This window comes from Myodes glareolus, chromosome 6, assembly GCF_982192425.1.
Source record: "Myodes glareolus chromosome 6, mMyoGla1.1, whole genome shotgun sequence".
Taxonomy (NCBI): domain Eukaryota; kingdom Metazoa; phylum Chordata; class Mammalia; order Rodentia; family Cricetidae; genus Myodes; species Myodes glareolus.
In genome coordinates, this window is record NC_142031.1 from 56995942 (window position 1) to 57012750 (window position 16809).

At 48.8% G+C, this 16809-nt stretch overlaps 1 protein-coding gene across 2 annotated transcripts in view; it reads left to right on the forward strand.

The window, feature by feature from the left end:
* The window catches only part of Grhl1 (grainyhead like transcription factor 1), a 46363-nt gene that overhangs the window by 10880 nt on the left and 18674 nt on the right, over positions 1-16809 (forward strand). For both annotated transcript variants that reach the window (XM_085690839.2, XM_048439772.3), the window contains exons 6-8: positions 448-604; positions 1007-1118; positions 2486-2580. In XM_085690839.2, coding sequence (XP_085546965.1) covers positions 448-604; positions 1007-1118; positions 2486-2580 — 364 coding nt within the window. The remainder of the gene's footprint in view (positions 1-447; positions 605-1006; positions 1119-2485; positions 2581-16809) is intronic.

A 16809-nucleotide genomic window follows, 5' to 3' on the forward strand; every position in this document is an offset into this window, starting at 1 on the left:
GGGTGCAGGTGGAAGCTACAGAGAGTGTTGGCAGACACGTGACCCAGTGCTGTGCTCCCAGCCCGTTTGCAACCTCTGCTCCATAAAGACCAGTTTGGCAGCAAGCCCCAGGAGGTTCCTGCCTCCACCTGTCCAGTTCCTGATGTCATTTGTAGCACAAGCATCCAAATGTCTAGTTGTTGACATTACATCATAGAACATCTAATTGGTGTTTCGTAGCCTACTGTGTGAGGGTTTCTGGTCACTGAACGCTTGTGTTTAGGATTCTATTTACCAATAAAAGGGGACAAGTGCTGCTTTTAACATGGCGTAGTCAGCTGGATGTTTGCTGGTGCTCTTCCATCTCAGTAATCCCCTACACACACACACACACACACTTCAGGACTAAGGTTTACCAGAAGCTTCCAAGAGACTGGCCCAGAAACCTGTTGCTTCTTTGTCCTGTAGGAACAACTTTGAGTATACCCTAGAAGCCTCCAAGTCACTGCGGCAGAAGCAAGGGGACAGCACCATGACATACCTGAACAAAGGCCAGTTCTACCCTGTCACCTTGAAGGAAGTGAGCAGCAATGAAGGGATCCACCACCCGATCAGCAAAGTTCGAGTAAGTTCTGTGCCTGACTGGGTTCTCCCTAGATCCTCATACTTCAGGCCCTTGAAACTGAATACAGGCCTGAAGGGGCCAGAGCTTGTGGGGTGGTTTTTTTTTTTTTAAGGATTATTTTTACTTTAATTCCTGTGTCTCTGTGAGTGTTTGTGTCTGTTAGAGATGCCCTTGGAGGCCTCAGCTCCCTTGGAACTGGAGTTACAGGGCTGTTGTAAGAGGCCTGATGTGGGTGCTGGGGACAGAACTCAGGTCCTGTGGGAGAGCAAGTACTCTTAACCACTGGGCCATCTCTCTAGCCCTCCACAGTGTTTCTTTCAGCCTTAACTCTCAACTCTAATAACTGACTTTCCCTGAAAGTCCCCTTGGTGACCTTACGCTGTGCCACATTCTCATTGCCAGAGCGTGATCATGGTGGTTTTTGCTGAAGACAAAAGCAGGGAAGACCAGTTAAGACACTGGAAGTATTGGCACTCCCGGCAGCACACGGCCAAGCAGAGGTGCATTGACATCGGTGAGTGACCAGAAACCCACCTTCGCTCTCGGAGGCTCGAGTACCCAATCTGTCAAGTCCAATTATTTTTGGCAGTGATGAACTTCCTGCCGAAAGCTTTTGAATTTTTGATGCCAGCCACAAATGTGTTCCAGGCAGTGTCCTGTGCCTCCTGGAATTAGGACTCCGTCCTCACTTCCTGCACGGGGCCTGTGCCCAGGCAATAGCCATTCCAGCCATGTGACTGGACCCAGGCACTTTAGTCAGCTAACACAGAGTGTCCACTTTCAGCCTCTATTTCTTTATGTGCCCTTCTCTGCTGTGCTGGGAGTGGAACCTGGGACTGTACACATGCTAGACAAGCGTCCAGCCACCGAGCAATATCCCCCCACTCAGTCTGCACATTTGGGGAGCAGTAATACCTTCTTTAGGAGTTGCTTGAGTTTATATAGAGATAATGATAAGAATTCCAAATTTCCATAAGGAAATCACTTCTCCAGCTATGCCCTGAACTAGGTTGCTGATCTCGCTGGTCTGTGATAACCCAGTGGTAGATACCCAGGGTATGGCCCTACAAAGTGTCCCCTTCCAGTTTCCAGTCTCACACAATGCCACCATCCACCCCCAGGTGGCCATCCATCTGCGGCTCCTGTTTCCTTATCTTCTGAAGTTCTTGAGCTCTCTTTTCTGTAAGGATCAGAAGAACTGGGGCTGGGGACATGGCTCAGTGGTTAAAAGCACTTGCTGCTCTTCCAGAGGACCTGGGTTCAATTCCCAGCACCCACATGACAGCTCACAACTGCCTGTAATTCCAGTTCCAGGGTATCTAACAACCTCATGCAAATATACATGCTGACAAAAAAAAATGAATGACATGAAATAAAAATAAATAATTAAAAAATAATCAGAAGAACTGAGTTCTCTCTTTGTTGGGACAAGATCTTTCAGTCTAGTTCATGCTGGTCTCAAACTCATTGCATATCCCAAACTGCCCTTGAATTCACGCCAAAATCTTCCTGTTTCACCTCCCAATTTCTAGGATGATAGGCATGTCCCTCCACACCCAGCTTAGAAGAACTGAGTTCTAACCTTGGTTCCACAGATCAATTTTGGGGCCTTAAGACCATTGCTTAAGCTTTTTAGACTTATACTCCTAATTTTGACCCAATGATATGGAAATAACTATATCTAAGCTTATCTCTTAAAAAAAAAAAAGTGTCCTGGGATTATTTTTTCTCCTGTATTTTGAAATTTCTTTCAACCCAACAAAATGCTTATTTAAATCGTCCAGAGGATAATGCCAGAAATTGATCATTCTTGGCATGCTCTGATCTCATGTTGACACTAACAGCATGGCTTTCTTTTTCCTCATCCACTGCTCCATGTAGCCGACTATAAGGAAAGCTTCAACACCATCAGCAACATCGAAGAGATTGCTTACAACGCCATCTCCTTCACCTGGGACCTCAGTGATGAAGCGAAGGTATTTCATAATGTCCAGGGCGCGTCCCCTCCGGCTGTGTGAAAAGGGGGTGGAGCATCAGGATTTCACAGCTGCTCTGCTCTGTGTTGTAGCTGTCATGAAACTGCCCTTCCAGTCCCCACCCTCCTCCAAAGCCGTTTCTCTCGTCCCTCAGCGCGGGCTCTGGTGTGTGGAGCTGTCATCCGCAGGTGCCTCTTGTCTGGCCCTCACTCACTTGACCCACTTCCTCATTTGCAGAGTGGCACACACCCTGCCCTCCCTCTGTCCACAGTGACGTAGGGATCAGTGCAACAGCATCCTGTCAGCCAGGTGGGGTTCCCGCAGAAAGTAAATCCGAGTTACCAGCGGTGTCCTCTTCCCATTGTACCAAACACAGCCGTGGACGGTTCTTCTGCCTCATGCTTTTACAGTGCACAGTCGCCTCTGATTCAGAAGGTCCCTTGGGCAATTTTCTGGGGTTTTTCAGGGGATTCTTCGGGACAAGGAAGCATATTCTTAGGCTATGTCTCCCTTCCCATGGCATTCTCTCCATTTGCTTCATTAAATTATTAGAGTTTTGCCGGGTGGTGGTGGTGCACAACTTTAATCTCATCACGTGGGAGGCAGAGGCAGTCTGATCTCTGAATTCGAGGTCAACTTGGTCTACAGAGTGAGTTCCAGGAGAGCCAGGGCTACACAGGGAAACCCTGTCTTAGAAAAACAAAAGCAAAAAAATATAGAGTTCTGGTGTCTTGTTACTTTAAAAATCATACTGAACCCCAGAAACTCTTGGACAGGTGTTGGGGCAAGATCCATCACATGCTTTTGTTGCAAGATTAGTAATGCTTTTCTTCAAGGGTTCCCATGCACAGTCTGATCACCTTTCTGCCATTTTTCACCCTCTCCTTTTTATTCTTCTATTTATTCGGCAAGAATTTTAGTCCTTATTGAGAGTGTAGCCCTTATAAAGCATGCCTGAGACTCTGGTTTGATCCCCAGCATCTCGTGCCTGCTCCCCCTCAAAACAAGAATTTTTTAAATTCATGCGACAAGATATGACATTAGAAGCTTAGAGTGAGTCACCAGGGCTTCAGCTTCTGTTGTTTAAAGTTGCTTTTAAAAATCAAATCATGTGGCTGGGTGTAGTGGCTCACGCCTTTACTTCTAGCACGTAGGAGCCAAAGGCAAGTGGATCTCTGTGAGTTCCAAAAGACAGCCTGGTCTACATAGTGAGTTCCAGACCAGAACCAGAACTACATAATGAGACCTTATTGCGAGACAAAGATAAAAAAGAAGGAAGAAAGAAAAAAGGAATCAAATAATGAGGTTCTTGGGAGTCATGTGAAGTTAATTAATTCTACTGTTCCCCTGTGCCATGGTGGTTGCATCTAAGGCAAAGGACATCCTTTCACTGTATGAGACAGTCAGCAAGGAACTCTGGGGGTGCTGGGTGGTGGTGGCGCACGCCTTTAATCCCAGCACTCGGGAGGCAGAGGCAGGCAGTTCTCTGAGTTCGAGGTCAGCCTGATCTACAAGAGCTAGTTCCAGGACAGGCTCCAAAGCTACACAGAGAAACCCTGTCCCGAAAAAAACAAAACGAAAAACAAAACAAAAAAACAAAAAACAAAAAAACAAAAAACAAAGAAAGAAACTCTGGGGGCTGTGACTGCTCTCCGGCCAGCCCCCACCGCTATATCCAAATGTCATCCAGAGCTTGGTACTGGATTCAGTTTTAGAGGGGCTGCTGGGGGAAGCAAGCCCACCACTTCCTGTATGTTTGAATCAGTTATTTTGAAATTCAAAACTGCAATAGGACTTAGTGTGTGGTTTCTAAGAAGCCCGGTAAGAGGAGCTGGCCGTGCCCTCTGGGTGCTTCTGGTCTCAGGCTCCTGAGAAGTTCTTCCTGCTTCACACTGGGAACCTGTGGAGCAGCAGCAAAGAATACTGTACTGAGTTCTCTTCTGACTACATGTGACCTGTCGGTCCCTAACTCAAGGGAGTTTGCTTTTGTTTTTTTGTTTGTTTGTTTGTTTGTTTTTTGCACCTTTGCTACCTTTGAAAAAGCAAAAGGCTGCTGAGGCCAGTTCTGCCGCCTGTTGGGTGTGGCTGGCATTAATAAGCACTTGTCAGGGCCTTGGAGATCTGAGCTAGAAGGACTTGCGTGTGGGCAGGGAGCTCTGGTTTTCTTTTTTGATGTGTCACTCAAGGAAGACTGAGAAAACAGGGCCAGCAGGCCTTGTGCTGCAGGCTGACAGGGGCCTGCACCTGAGGGAAGTGCTCCTGGAGAGTCTTAGCCCCGCTAACTAGCAAGCAAGTGGAGGCAGAGCTGGCTTCCTCCTCTTACCCACTCAGAGTCTGCACACAGCCCTCTCCTACTCCCGGGACATGGTGGTGTGCCATTTCTTAATGAGGCTGCTCCCTTTTGAAGCTGATACCAAACATCAGTTTCAAGCGTATACTGGAATCCAGCAAGTCGATTCTTTGCTCTCCCCAGCCAAGTCTATGCTTCTGTTTTCATACTTAAAGTAATTAATGCCTTGAGGTAGCTAGAGTGAGTAGGTGTGCGTGCAGAATCCTGTAGAGCTGGGATGCTCTGTTTACTTACTTATTTTATGGAAGTATATACCTTCTTAAATGGCTCCCTTTCTTGTTCTCACTGAGCTGTTTCTTTTTTAATGAATTCATTGTTTTCTTAGTAGTACTGAGGAATAAACCCAGGGCTTCATGCTTGCTAGGCAAGCGCTCTTCCAGCGAGCTATGCTTCAGCCCAGTATATGTTAATTCCCGATTCTCCCACGCAAACATCCAGGCTGGTGGGAGATGTATGGCATTGCTTTACTCTGACTTCTAATGGTAATATACATTCTTCGGCATGCCAGCGGGAGTAAATCCAGAATTCTGACCCAGTAGCTTTCTTTGAGTCCTGCCTGTTCGTAGGCTTCTGCCTCTTCATTTGATGTCACTGTTTTGAGAACAAACAGGTAAATCCTGAGTGTCTCGACTCAGGTGCTGCTGGAGAAGACACAGCTTCAGTCTGGCTGAGCTCCACTCAGTGCCTGTGCGCACGCAGATCATGGATGTAAGCAGGAACTAGCTGGTGCCAGAGAAGCCTTAAAAACCATTTGTTTTTAAAGCAGACTTAGAATGTGAAGTTTGGAAACTAGGAGTGTCTGGGTGTGGTGGCACACGCCTTTTATAGCAGCACTCGGGAGGCTGAGACAGGCAAGTCCAAGGCCAGCCAGTGCCGCTTGGTGAAAGACTTCTTTGGCAGCCAGACATCTTTGCCTTTTTAAAGACTTAGAAGTGTATGGACAGGTGACAGTTCAGCCCTTGACCTTTCTCTAGGCAGCAGTTCTGATTTCTTCCATAACTCCGTGTAGCCAGGCTGCGCTACTGAACATAGTTCAGCAGGAAGTGGCATCTGCATTTGGACCTTCAAAGACTGGCGAGGTGCTGAAGTGTAGGATTTGTGGGAAAGACAGGAGGGCTCTCACCCAGAGAAGAGGAGATGAGGAGCAGGCATACAACAGAGCGGGCGCACTCAGCTGCTTGAACATTCCCCCTGTGCCAGCAAGCTCCTTCTGCCCTACAGGAGCCAGACTTTATCCAGCTAGTGCCTGGCACTACTAGCAAGACTTGCCTCAAACTCCTAACTCCAGGTCCGGGGTCCCAGACTGTACCTCTAAGATCGCAGCTTACCCAGGTCAAGGACTTTAGGGAAGTAGCTTACGGCCTTAAGTATAACATCACCATGTCGAGGGAAAATGGTGTGTGTTTACTTTACACGCGAAGTTTGGAGACAGAAGTTTCAGTCGGGGTCTCTATTCTGCAATAGTTAGAGCAAGAGGGAAGGACTGTGGATCTGCTGAGCTGCTGGAGTCCGCTTTTATCTGGGTTGGGTCATAAACCTGAGTGTTTACTGCAGCTCTGAGATTTGGCTAGTGATAGGGATGGAGAAACCAAGAATAAGAAATAAATAGTGAGAAGTGAGAGGAAGAACTAAGTCCTGTATGCAACTGTCACTCGAGGGCTGTGCCGTCACTCGGGCTGTGCCGTCACTCGGGCTGTGCCGTCACTCGAGGGCTGTGCCGTCACTCGGGCTGTGCCGTCACTCGTGGGCTGTGCTGTGCTGGGGTGCCTTGCCATGCTCACACTCTATCCAGTGCCATGCAGCAGAGCTTAGCCCTCTCAGGACCTGCTGAAACCGGGCACCTAAGGAGCAATACTAGCCCCCGAAGTGGATAGCAAGTCCTCCGGGCTGGGTATTATTGTCTGAAGCTCTTGTCACTGGTAGGACAAGCATTGCAGACTCACTAATAGAAATTACTCTAGAGAACACTTTCACTGCTGAGAAATAAGTTTACTTTGGTTGCTAGTCAGCTGCAGAGGAATGGAAATTATAAACCGAAAAGCATCTGGCCCTGGACAGCGGCACCAAGGAAGGTCATCTAGCGGCAGCCTGGGAGTGGCTCTGGTCACAACCAACCAGACAGAATGGCAAAGAGGAAGATGGCAGCGGTTCAGAGCACGGCTCCAGATCTCTTTGTTGTTTGCTGGAGACGCGATCTTTGTGAATGTTAAACAAACTGTTTAAGGATGTGACAGACTCTGGGGACACAAAATCTCTAGCCAGTACGTTTCTCTAGTGCTAATCTAAATGGTCAGCCTACGTGGTAGAGTGTGTCGTGGTTGCATTCACGTGTCCCGCTCAGAAACTACCCATACCAAAGAGCTGGTTCCCTGTCAGTCATGGGCCAGAGCCCTGTGTGTGTGTGTGTGTGTGTGTGTGTGCGTGCGTGCGTGCGTGCGTGCGTGCGTGTGTGTGTGAGAGTGTGTGAGAGAGAGACAGAGACAGAGAGACAGACACAGAGAGACAGAGACAGAGACAGAGAGGCGATATCAGGGAATGCTTACACAAAGCCTGGTATGCTCTGGGTCTTCCTACACCGCTCGCCTGCAAGGCCCCTGATACTCTCTGACATGCCATCAGACCTCCAGAAGGGGCTGCCTAGTCTCAGTGTGTCACCCATGAGACTGCAGCTTTCCATGCTGTGACCCAACTGTAGGTGTGGTCCCTCAGTTGACACACAGTTCAACTCTTTCCAGTTAGCTTCCTCTCATGCAGGGCCTAGGCTGAGGGAGAGGGCAGGGGCACGAGCTGCCTAAGGTTTCCAGCGGCACAGCGGCCTGTCCCTAGGAAAGCTGTGGGGTCCGACTCTAGGCCTCACTGCTTGCTCTAATCGGCTACTCTGAGAAGGGGCTGCCGGGACTCTGGACGGTCGTTCTGGAGCGCAGGTGTTTGTCATGGAAAGGCCGTGTTACAGAAGAGAGAGGATTAAAATGACTTGACGCCTACCTTGAGCTTTACCGTGAGGGTTCTTGTGTGGGGTGGAGTGACATCTTTCCTTTCGTCTCCTGGTCTCTGAAGCAGTGGAGTTCCAGGGGCAGGACCATTCCGGCCAGAGGTTGTAAAAGGGGTGTGGCCACTCGGTAACTTGAACTTGGGATGTTTTGTGTGTGCTTGTGGAGTGCACGGCTTCTGAGATCGTTGTTTTGTCTAAGCATAATGTTTGGAATTCATTGTGAGAGTGGTTTTTTTTAATGTGCTTGGACTAAACACATTGCTTGCATTTAAAGGGATTCCATTCTAGTGAAGCATCCATCGGGTGATATTAAAATAAGGCGGTGCCATGTTTGGTTGCATTAAGCTGGGACAGGTTTGGTTTGTTTCACAACTTTAAATCTCCAGTGTGAATGGGAGGGCAGGAGGGGAGAAAGAAATGAGTCACACATTATCTTTGTAACTGCAGGGAAATGATGGGCCGGGGACTCACAACTTAAGAGTCCACTCGCTGGGCTACCTAAGTGGAGCCCCATCAGGAAGCACTATTACTCTTAACGGGAAGGACATGGGCCATCAAGGTGGCTTCGTGGGCAGATGGCTTGCTACAGAGCCTAGCCATCTGAGCTCAACCACCTGGATTTACATTGCGGAAGGAGATGACACACCCCCATATTTCTCCTTTGACACCCTGTCTCCCACATACCCATAGTAAATAATAAATTCTTAAAATTTCAGCAAAGAAGTGACTTTGAGAGCCTGGACAGACCATGCATGGGTTGTCTCTCCACAGACACCTAGCCTCCCACCTTCAGGAGCACTCAGGGTAGCAGCTACCTGCGTGGCATTTATTTGATGACGAAGATTTTCTCTTATGTAGTTGAAAACACGTATTTAGGGTTGAGGGCGTGGCTCTAGGACCTGAATTCAAGCACCATGGCAAAAGCCTTGTGTGGCTGTGCACATCTTAACTCTGCCATGGACGGCAGAGACAGGAGGGTTGTTGTAGGGTGTGGCTGCGCACACCTGTAACACCGTTGTGGACGGCAGAGACAGGAGGATTGCTAGGGTTTGGGTTCTGAGAAAGACCCTGTCTCCAGGGAATAAGAGAGAGTGTTGACAGAACAGAACAGAACACACACTAAGTAAATAAGTAAAACTAAAACACTTATTAAAGTAAAAATTTAAAAAATATTCACCAAAGAGAGAGCCGCATGCCTGTAGAGAGAGTGAGGCGTCTAAGAGCTAATCCGTATTTAAAATGCCAAGATGGTTTATTTCCTTGAACCCCTGCCCTGGAAGCCATCGCAGGGACGATTTACCTTTGAGAGGTCTTTCTTTAAAAGCTGGGGCTTTGGGGCTTTGCGGCCACGGTATTTCAGAGTGTGTGTACTCTGCAGTGTCTAAGCGAGAGGTTCCGTCTAGCTGTAAACTGAAACACTCCGAGTCATGGCAGGGCTTTAGAACCCACAAATAACAATATGAGCATTTATTCAGCATGTGCCTAAGGGTGAGGGCCGGCCGAAGGTGTCTCTGACTGCCGCGGAGACACTTGGCAGCTGAAGAAAGCCTCCGTTTGGTAGTGAAACCTTTATCCTGTGGAACGAGTTTCAGGCACCCCTGTCTATTTAGACACCGTTTGTGTTGTTGCTTGAGTTACGTGTTTTCTTTTTCTCGGGGGAGGTGGAGCAAAGTTTTACCCTTCCTCCACTCTGCCACTCTCGGGAAACAATGAGCTTCTTCTGTAGAGACTTCTCATTTGACAACTTGTCAACCTAACCTGCCTTCTCGTGTTTCTTCCTGGAAATCCCATCTGTGGCTTTCTCTGTCTTTTCAGTCAGGTCTGCCACTCCTGTGTTTTGTCTTGGTTTTAATTTTTTTTTTTTTGTAGGTTTGCTACTTTTAACCCAAAGCGAACAGCTGGGGCTCTGTCCTGACTGAACCTTGGAATCAGGGGTCTTATGAGTAGCTGCCTTCCCGCAGGCCCCCTGGCTCTCCGCCTTAATCCACAGACTCTCCACCCTTAGCCCGTTTACTTTAGTGCGAACTCTTTTGGTCGGCAGTCAGCTTGCCTGCCGAGTCCCCTTTGTGACCCATGGGCTCGCTCACCTGTCCTGTTCTGTGCTGCGGGATGGAATGTGGCCTTGTTTGCCTTGAGTCACGCCCCCATACGGTTCTGCAGATCTCAGAGCACACACTCTGCTTATTTGGGACAACAAGTGCCAAATCACTGCCCTGCCAAGTGTCCTTAGGTTCAGCGGGTCTTGCCCATGGAACATAACAGAAAAGGGAAGCAGGCAGGTCCCTCTAAATGTTTTCTCCTCCGTGCCTCTCTTTTATCTCAGTGACTTTTCCCCTGGCTCTCTGCATGGCACAGAAACCGAGACACTGTGTGGGCGGTGTGGGAAGCGGGCTGTGGCAACAGCCTTGCTGACTCGGAGCTTGTTTCCCCTTCAGGGAACGCCCCTCCTGGCCGTGGGAAGACTGCGAGTCAGTACTTTTTCCCCTCCCACGTCCCTGCCCGCCCCACCCCTTCCTGCCCATTTGTCTCTTTTCTTTTGATGGTCATTTGATAGTCTGAGAAGCAACCCAAGTGTTCAGCTGCCCTTGAAGCCCTCTGAGCTGGGCAGCAGTTGGTGGTGACAGTGTCCTTGTCGTTGTAGTGGTTAGGACAGTGCAGTCACCTCCCGTCAGAGCAGGGAGCAGGTGTGACGCACCCGGGTTATCTGGCCCATCAGTAGTGGAACTGGATGCTGCTCCGTAGGTGACTCAGTCTCGATACTGTCTCAGCTCCACACACTCATTAACTGCACGTGGACAGCACAGCCAGGGGGTGGAGGCGGCCCGGAACTGAGAGGGAGGAGGGTTTGTTTGTTTGTTCTGCTCAGGGTCGGGGGAGGAGGGCTGTGTAAAGCCCAATAAATGTTCCCTTTTAATTATATCTCAGTCAAGAACTGGGTCGCGATATATAGTTTAAAATCTTGCCTACCCTGTCAGCTTCGATCCAAGTCTTTAGCCTCATTGAAATGTACTAGAGAAAGAGTGATTTTACTGTCTAGTGCTATTGGAAGCGAGGCAGGAATGTGACCAATATTTTCATTTCGACTGTTTCTCCCCAGGAGGAGCTGCTCGCATCTTCACACTGATTTGGATTATTAAGTCTGAATTTACCCTGCAGTTTCCACTTTCTTTTAGAAGATAGATTACAATCTAGAAAGGACCTTATAGATATTTTATGTATTTGACTAAGTTGTGTTTCGATATTGAAAAAAAAAATTGAGTTGGATTCCCAGAGGCCACTGGGACTGTATCCAAGATGGCTGTCTCTGTGTCTCCTGGAGCCATGTGGCCATCGGCTAAGTCCTGTGACTTATCTGAAACAAGTAGGAAGTTTGGCAGTGAGGAGCTGTTTGATTTGAAACACAGACACCTTTAACTTCATGCCTCATGATCAAGGTGACCTTCCACTCCATTTTCTGTCTGGGTGTTCATGTTCCCCCGCTTTGCCGCTTCTCCAGTTTTCCATTGGTGTCTCTCCATGAGTGGCCAGGGAAGGCATTGCTCTGCGGTCCTGAGAGCTGGGTCCTCCTAGAGCTGATGTCTCTATCCTTCTCCATCAGTGTCCTCTAACCCTGAACCGCACAGCTTGGCCCTGTCTGTCTCTAGTGAAGAGATTCTGAGAGCCAGAGACCATGGGAAGTGTGGCGTGAGAGAGAAGAGCGGACAGCGAGGATCAGTGCATATGGAGAATGTCAGATTGACCTCAGTTACTGTGGTAACCTGACCAAAGCATCTGCCCCAGTTGAGCCCACCTACTTTTTCCTTTCGCCTCCGTCGGAGCTTTTCTTGTGATGTGTACTGGGCAGTTAAAACTTTTTAACTGTGTCTTAATGCACAAGTAAGCGCGGAGCTCTCAGCTCTAAATCCAGGCCTTCCCCGGAAGTCAGTCTGCAGTATAGGAGCACAATGTCACTGGTTCACCCTTGAACTTCTCTGGATAAGTGTGACTCATTTCTAACATCCTTCCAGGGAGTTCTACACACAGAAATCAGTGCTTTGCTACTAGAGCAGAAAAACTGGCTTGTTAGAGGACACATTGCAAAAAGCTGGCGTCCCTGCCTGATCAGCCAGCCAGCCAATCCCCTGTGCAGCTCTGGGAGGGGCCAAGCATGATTGGAGCAGGCAGCCTGACCTGAGGATCCTCCTAACTATGATGCTCATCATTGGTAAAGCCAGGGCTGCTCTCCCGGCTGTCATCAGTGAGACAAGCTCCATGTTCTCGGGAGTTCTAGGGAAGGCGCGTTTTCAGCCAAGGAGTCATCGGCTGCTGAATATTTTGGGCAAGCCTGTTTGAGATGGATTGTTCTCTTTGCCTTTCTGGGCCGCTGCTGTGAATGTAGGTGGGAAAGAAGCACCTGAGGCAGCCTGATCTGAAGAGGAGCTGACGTGTGAGGACTTAGCATGGCCCAGGACGGGAGAAGCAGTGGTGGACTTGGGCTCCGCAGCTCCAGGGTCACACTGGAGACTAAGAGAGCCGTAGTCCTCCCCTGTCTAACTGCTGTAAAGCGGTAGACGTAATTCCCTTCTTAGGGTTTCTGCGCTGTGATGAAACACCATGGTCAGAAGCAATGTGGGGAGGAGAGGGTTTATTAGTCTTATATTTCAACATCACAGTCCATCACTGAAGGAAGTCAGGACAGGAACTCAAGCAAGGCAGGAACCTGGAGGCAGGAGCTGATGCAGAGGCCATAGAAAGTGCTGCTTACTGGTTTGCTCCCCATGGCTTACTCAGTTTGCTTTCTTACAGCACCCAGGACCAGCAGCCCAGGGATGGCTTCACCCACCATGGGCTGGGCCCTTTCCCAATCACTAATTAAGAAAACGCCTATAGCCAGATGGTGTAGAGGCATTTTCTCAGTTGAGGTTCCCTCCTTTTGGATGACTCTCGCGCTTGTCAGGTTGACATGAAACCAGCCAGCACCAGTACCAAGTGAAAGCTTGGGCTGAAAAGAAGATACACTGGGTGACCTAGTCCAAGTTGTATTGCTCTCAAGAAACACCATGACCAAGTGCAGTGTGGGAAGGAAAGGGTTTATTTCACCTGTAGGTTACATTCTGTCATGGAGAGAAATAAGGGCAGGAACCTAGGGGTGGGAACTAACACAGAGACTGCAGAGGAGCAGTGGCCCCTGGCTTTTCCCCTAGCTTGCTCACTTGCCTCGGGGTGGCACCACCTATGGTGGGCTAGGGCTCCTGGTGGTTTGAAAGGAAATGACCCCCAAAGGGAGTGGCACTGTTGGGAGGTGTGGCCTTGTTGGAGGAAGTGTGTCTCTGTGGGGACAGGCTCTTCTGTGGGGGCAGGCTCTGAGTTCTCTTTCCTCAGGCTTCACTCTGTGTGAGTCAGTCGACTTCCTGTTCCCTGCAAGATGTAGCGCTCTCCGCTCCAGCACCACCTCTGCCGGCACGCTGCCATGCTCCCCACAATGATGATAATGGACTCAAGTTCTGAAACTGTAAGAGAGCTACTCCAAAGAAATGTTTTCTTTATAGGAGTTGCCGTGGTCATGGTGTCTCTCCACAGCAATAGAAACCCTGAGACAACCCTCCTACAGTGATTAGTACTTAAGAAAATGGCCTCCCAGGCATGCTCACGGGCCTCTCTGGTGGAGGCAACTCCTTATTGAGGTTTATTATTCCCAGGCATGTCTAAGTTGGTCTCACCAGCACAGTGGGTAGCGCGTTTGCTATGCAGGTGTGAAAGCCTGTGTTCCGTCCCCAGAGCCCATGTAAAAGGTGTGTGCCCTCAGATCCGGCAAGAGACAGCTCTCTATAGGGCAGAGAACAATGTTCCTGCCTCTGGCCCACATCCCCACCTGCCACAGAGAACGCTTGGTGTCTGCAGGCACACCCCAGATCTGGGCCCTGGGCTAGCACTCACGGTCCCTTCTGTCCCCGTCAGGCCTCACCAAGAACCAGTTCTGGCAGTGTGTTCTACTATTTCTCTATTTGTGAATTGGGCCCCTGGAACAAAATCTTCATCCCTTAAGAAAGCTAGTCTGGCCAGGTGGTGGTGGTGCACGCTTTTAATCCCCGCACTTGGGAGGCAGAGACAGGTGGATCTCTCTGTGAGTTTGAGGCCAGCCTGGTCTACAAGAGCTAGTTCCAGGACAGCTAGGACTGTTACACAGGGAGACCCTGTCTCAAAAAACCAAAAAAAGAAAGAAAGAAGGAAAGAAAGAAAGAAAGAAAGAAAGAAAGAAAGAAAGAAAGAAAGAAAGGAAGAAAGGAAGAAAGAAAGAGGAAAAAGAAAATCAGTTCAGATTGTCAAGGCGTGATTCCTACTGTTGACTGGGTCACCCACTCTGTGACTTCCTTACTATATTATACTGTTAGAGCACACTGGCTCATGAAAGCCGGAAGAGAGTGTTTTCACCCCCACAGCAGGAACGTACAGCAGCATGCAACCTTCTACCTGAATTTCTCAGTGGGAAAAAAGTCAAAGTGGTGCCAGTCAGTGGTCATACTCCTTGTACTTGTACAGACACATGGAGTGGCCGTCACCACCCGTCACCATCACCGTGCTGCTGTAAGGCCAGCCTTTTTGTTATTCATGAGAAACACCAAGGGGTAGTGAATACCACATTAATCAATCCTGCCATTCAGGATCTGGCTCAACTCCATGCAAGTTTCATAACGTTTGGCTGATGGAGTCCAAGTGTTTTGGTTTTCGAAGGCTAGGGGCCCAGGTGCTGGGCAAACGCTACACCTCTGAGCCACGGCCAACCTTGAATTCCAGGTGTTTTGTGGATGTGCCCTTTTCCGTGGATTTGATATCTGATTCAGAGTTCCCAGATTTCTCCGTACAGATTAAATGCACTTGTTAACTTACATGTCGGGCTAGTCTCTTCACAGTCCGTGGGTTTTGCCAGGATTGCACTCGGCTCGCAGTTAGGAAGAAAAGCCCCTAGAGGACTGGATGAACCAGAGGCTTAGAAACTGTACTTTTAGTCTCCTCTGCTTTGCCCGCTGGGAGGTGGCTCCTGCACAGTCATTACTGAGTGCATGTCCTGCCTCCTGTGTCTCTTCTTCCCTCTTCCTCCTTGGAGGGTGGGCATGGGAGGGGCTGTGGACAGTATCAAGGGGCTGCCATGATGCTTCTGGGAGAATCCTCGCACAGCAGTTTGAGGTGTGGGAAACTATATGGACAAAACCCCCTGATAGGTCAGTCCTCAGCTAACTTGCATCCCTCATTTCAAGCTTCATTTTGCAAAACCAATGGAAATCTTTTTAAATATTCTGAGTGTATGAATTCTCAACCAGGAATGAGGAACTGTCCTAGAAAAATGGGCTGGACGTTTAAAAAGAATCTTGCAGAACATCTTTGGTCTGTTCAGTAGTTGGATTTTGTGATTAGGGGTTTGTTTTTGTTGGTTTGTTTGTTTTTTAGGTTTTATTTCCCTTGTAATGATTTTGGGTGGGAGCTTTAGTTGTGTGATCTTTTGAGATTACTGTTTTGATTGGTTGAATAACATCACATTTTCCTCAAAATAAGCAACAAGGAAGTGTAAAAACAAAAGCCAGCCTTGGAGGCTCCTTCCACAGTAGAGACCTTTCCGGCTCTCTGAAGAAGGGAACGTGTGCGTCAGGCAGCCTTTTTGCAGATGTTAGCTATAGAATTGGAAGTGGTGCATGTGTGTGTGTGTGTGTGTGTGTGTGCTTGTGTCTGTATACTCATTCATTCACGTGTGTTTCATGGAGGGGAAATTGGGGATTTACCCATCTGTCTCAGCTCTCTGACTCCTATGACTTCTCTGAGAGACTGGAGTTTGCCCTGTGATGCTATCAAGGCGATGACCTGCCGGGAAGAATGGAGCAGTGTTTATCTTATACAGACTTGATTGCCTCGTTCCACTTTTATTCGTTCAAGAAGTGGAATCAATCAATCAATCAGTCGCTCTTTAAATTACTTTATGTGTTTGGGTGTCTCGCTACTTCCCTAAGTGCAGAGGAACCTGGAGGTTGACCTTCAGCTCCCCTCAGCCCTGAGTGTAGCTAGCCAGTGTGGCTCTGGGACTCAGTGAAACGTCATCAAGCCTCGGTTGGACAGCTGTGTAGACAAAGAAAATGTTGAACTATGGAAACGCTCCTCTGCTTTGTCTTTATGAAAAACATGGGAGCCGGGCGATAGTAGCACACGCCTTTAATCCCAGGACTCGGAGACAGAGGTAGGTGAATCTCTGAGGTTGAGACTAGCCTGGTCTACAAAATAAGTTCCAGGACAGCCAGAGCTATGCAGAGAAACCCTGTCTTAAAATAACCAAGAAAATGATAATAATAATAATAAAGACATTATTACATACATTAAGTATATGCATGTCTCTGGTGTCAGGAGCAGAGGCATCTATGGTGTGATCCCAGGGGTCGCACATGGCATGCAGCTCAGAGTCACTGCTGGAATCTCAGCCTGGGCACACTGGTTCATACAGAGGTGTTCGTTCTGAGAAAATCTCTTCCCAACTTCGGGTAGCTGAGGATTGGCGTATGACCGTAGAGAATAGCAGGCTCTATGGATAGCGAATGTACCTGATAGGTGTGTACCTCTGTAAAACACGCTTTCAGATACATCATGTCTGAGGCAGGCTTCATAGTCTCAGAGTTGGGGAGCCGAAGGAGACCTTTGGTGCTTTGAAGTATGCCAGTGTGGAGGAGACCATCCCCTTTACAGGGTGGTGTGCTCCTGGTGGATCATGTGACTACCCGGTAGCACCAGAGGGCGGGTTCTGGTGTCAGACCCACCCAAGCAGAGGTGTTTCAAATACTCAGCCACGTGACCTGCCGTAATGGGCTTTGGGACGTGAAGGATTCCAGCATGGCTATGGTGTGAAGCAGTGTTTGAGAGATGGACTCCC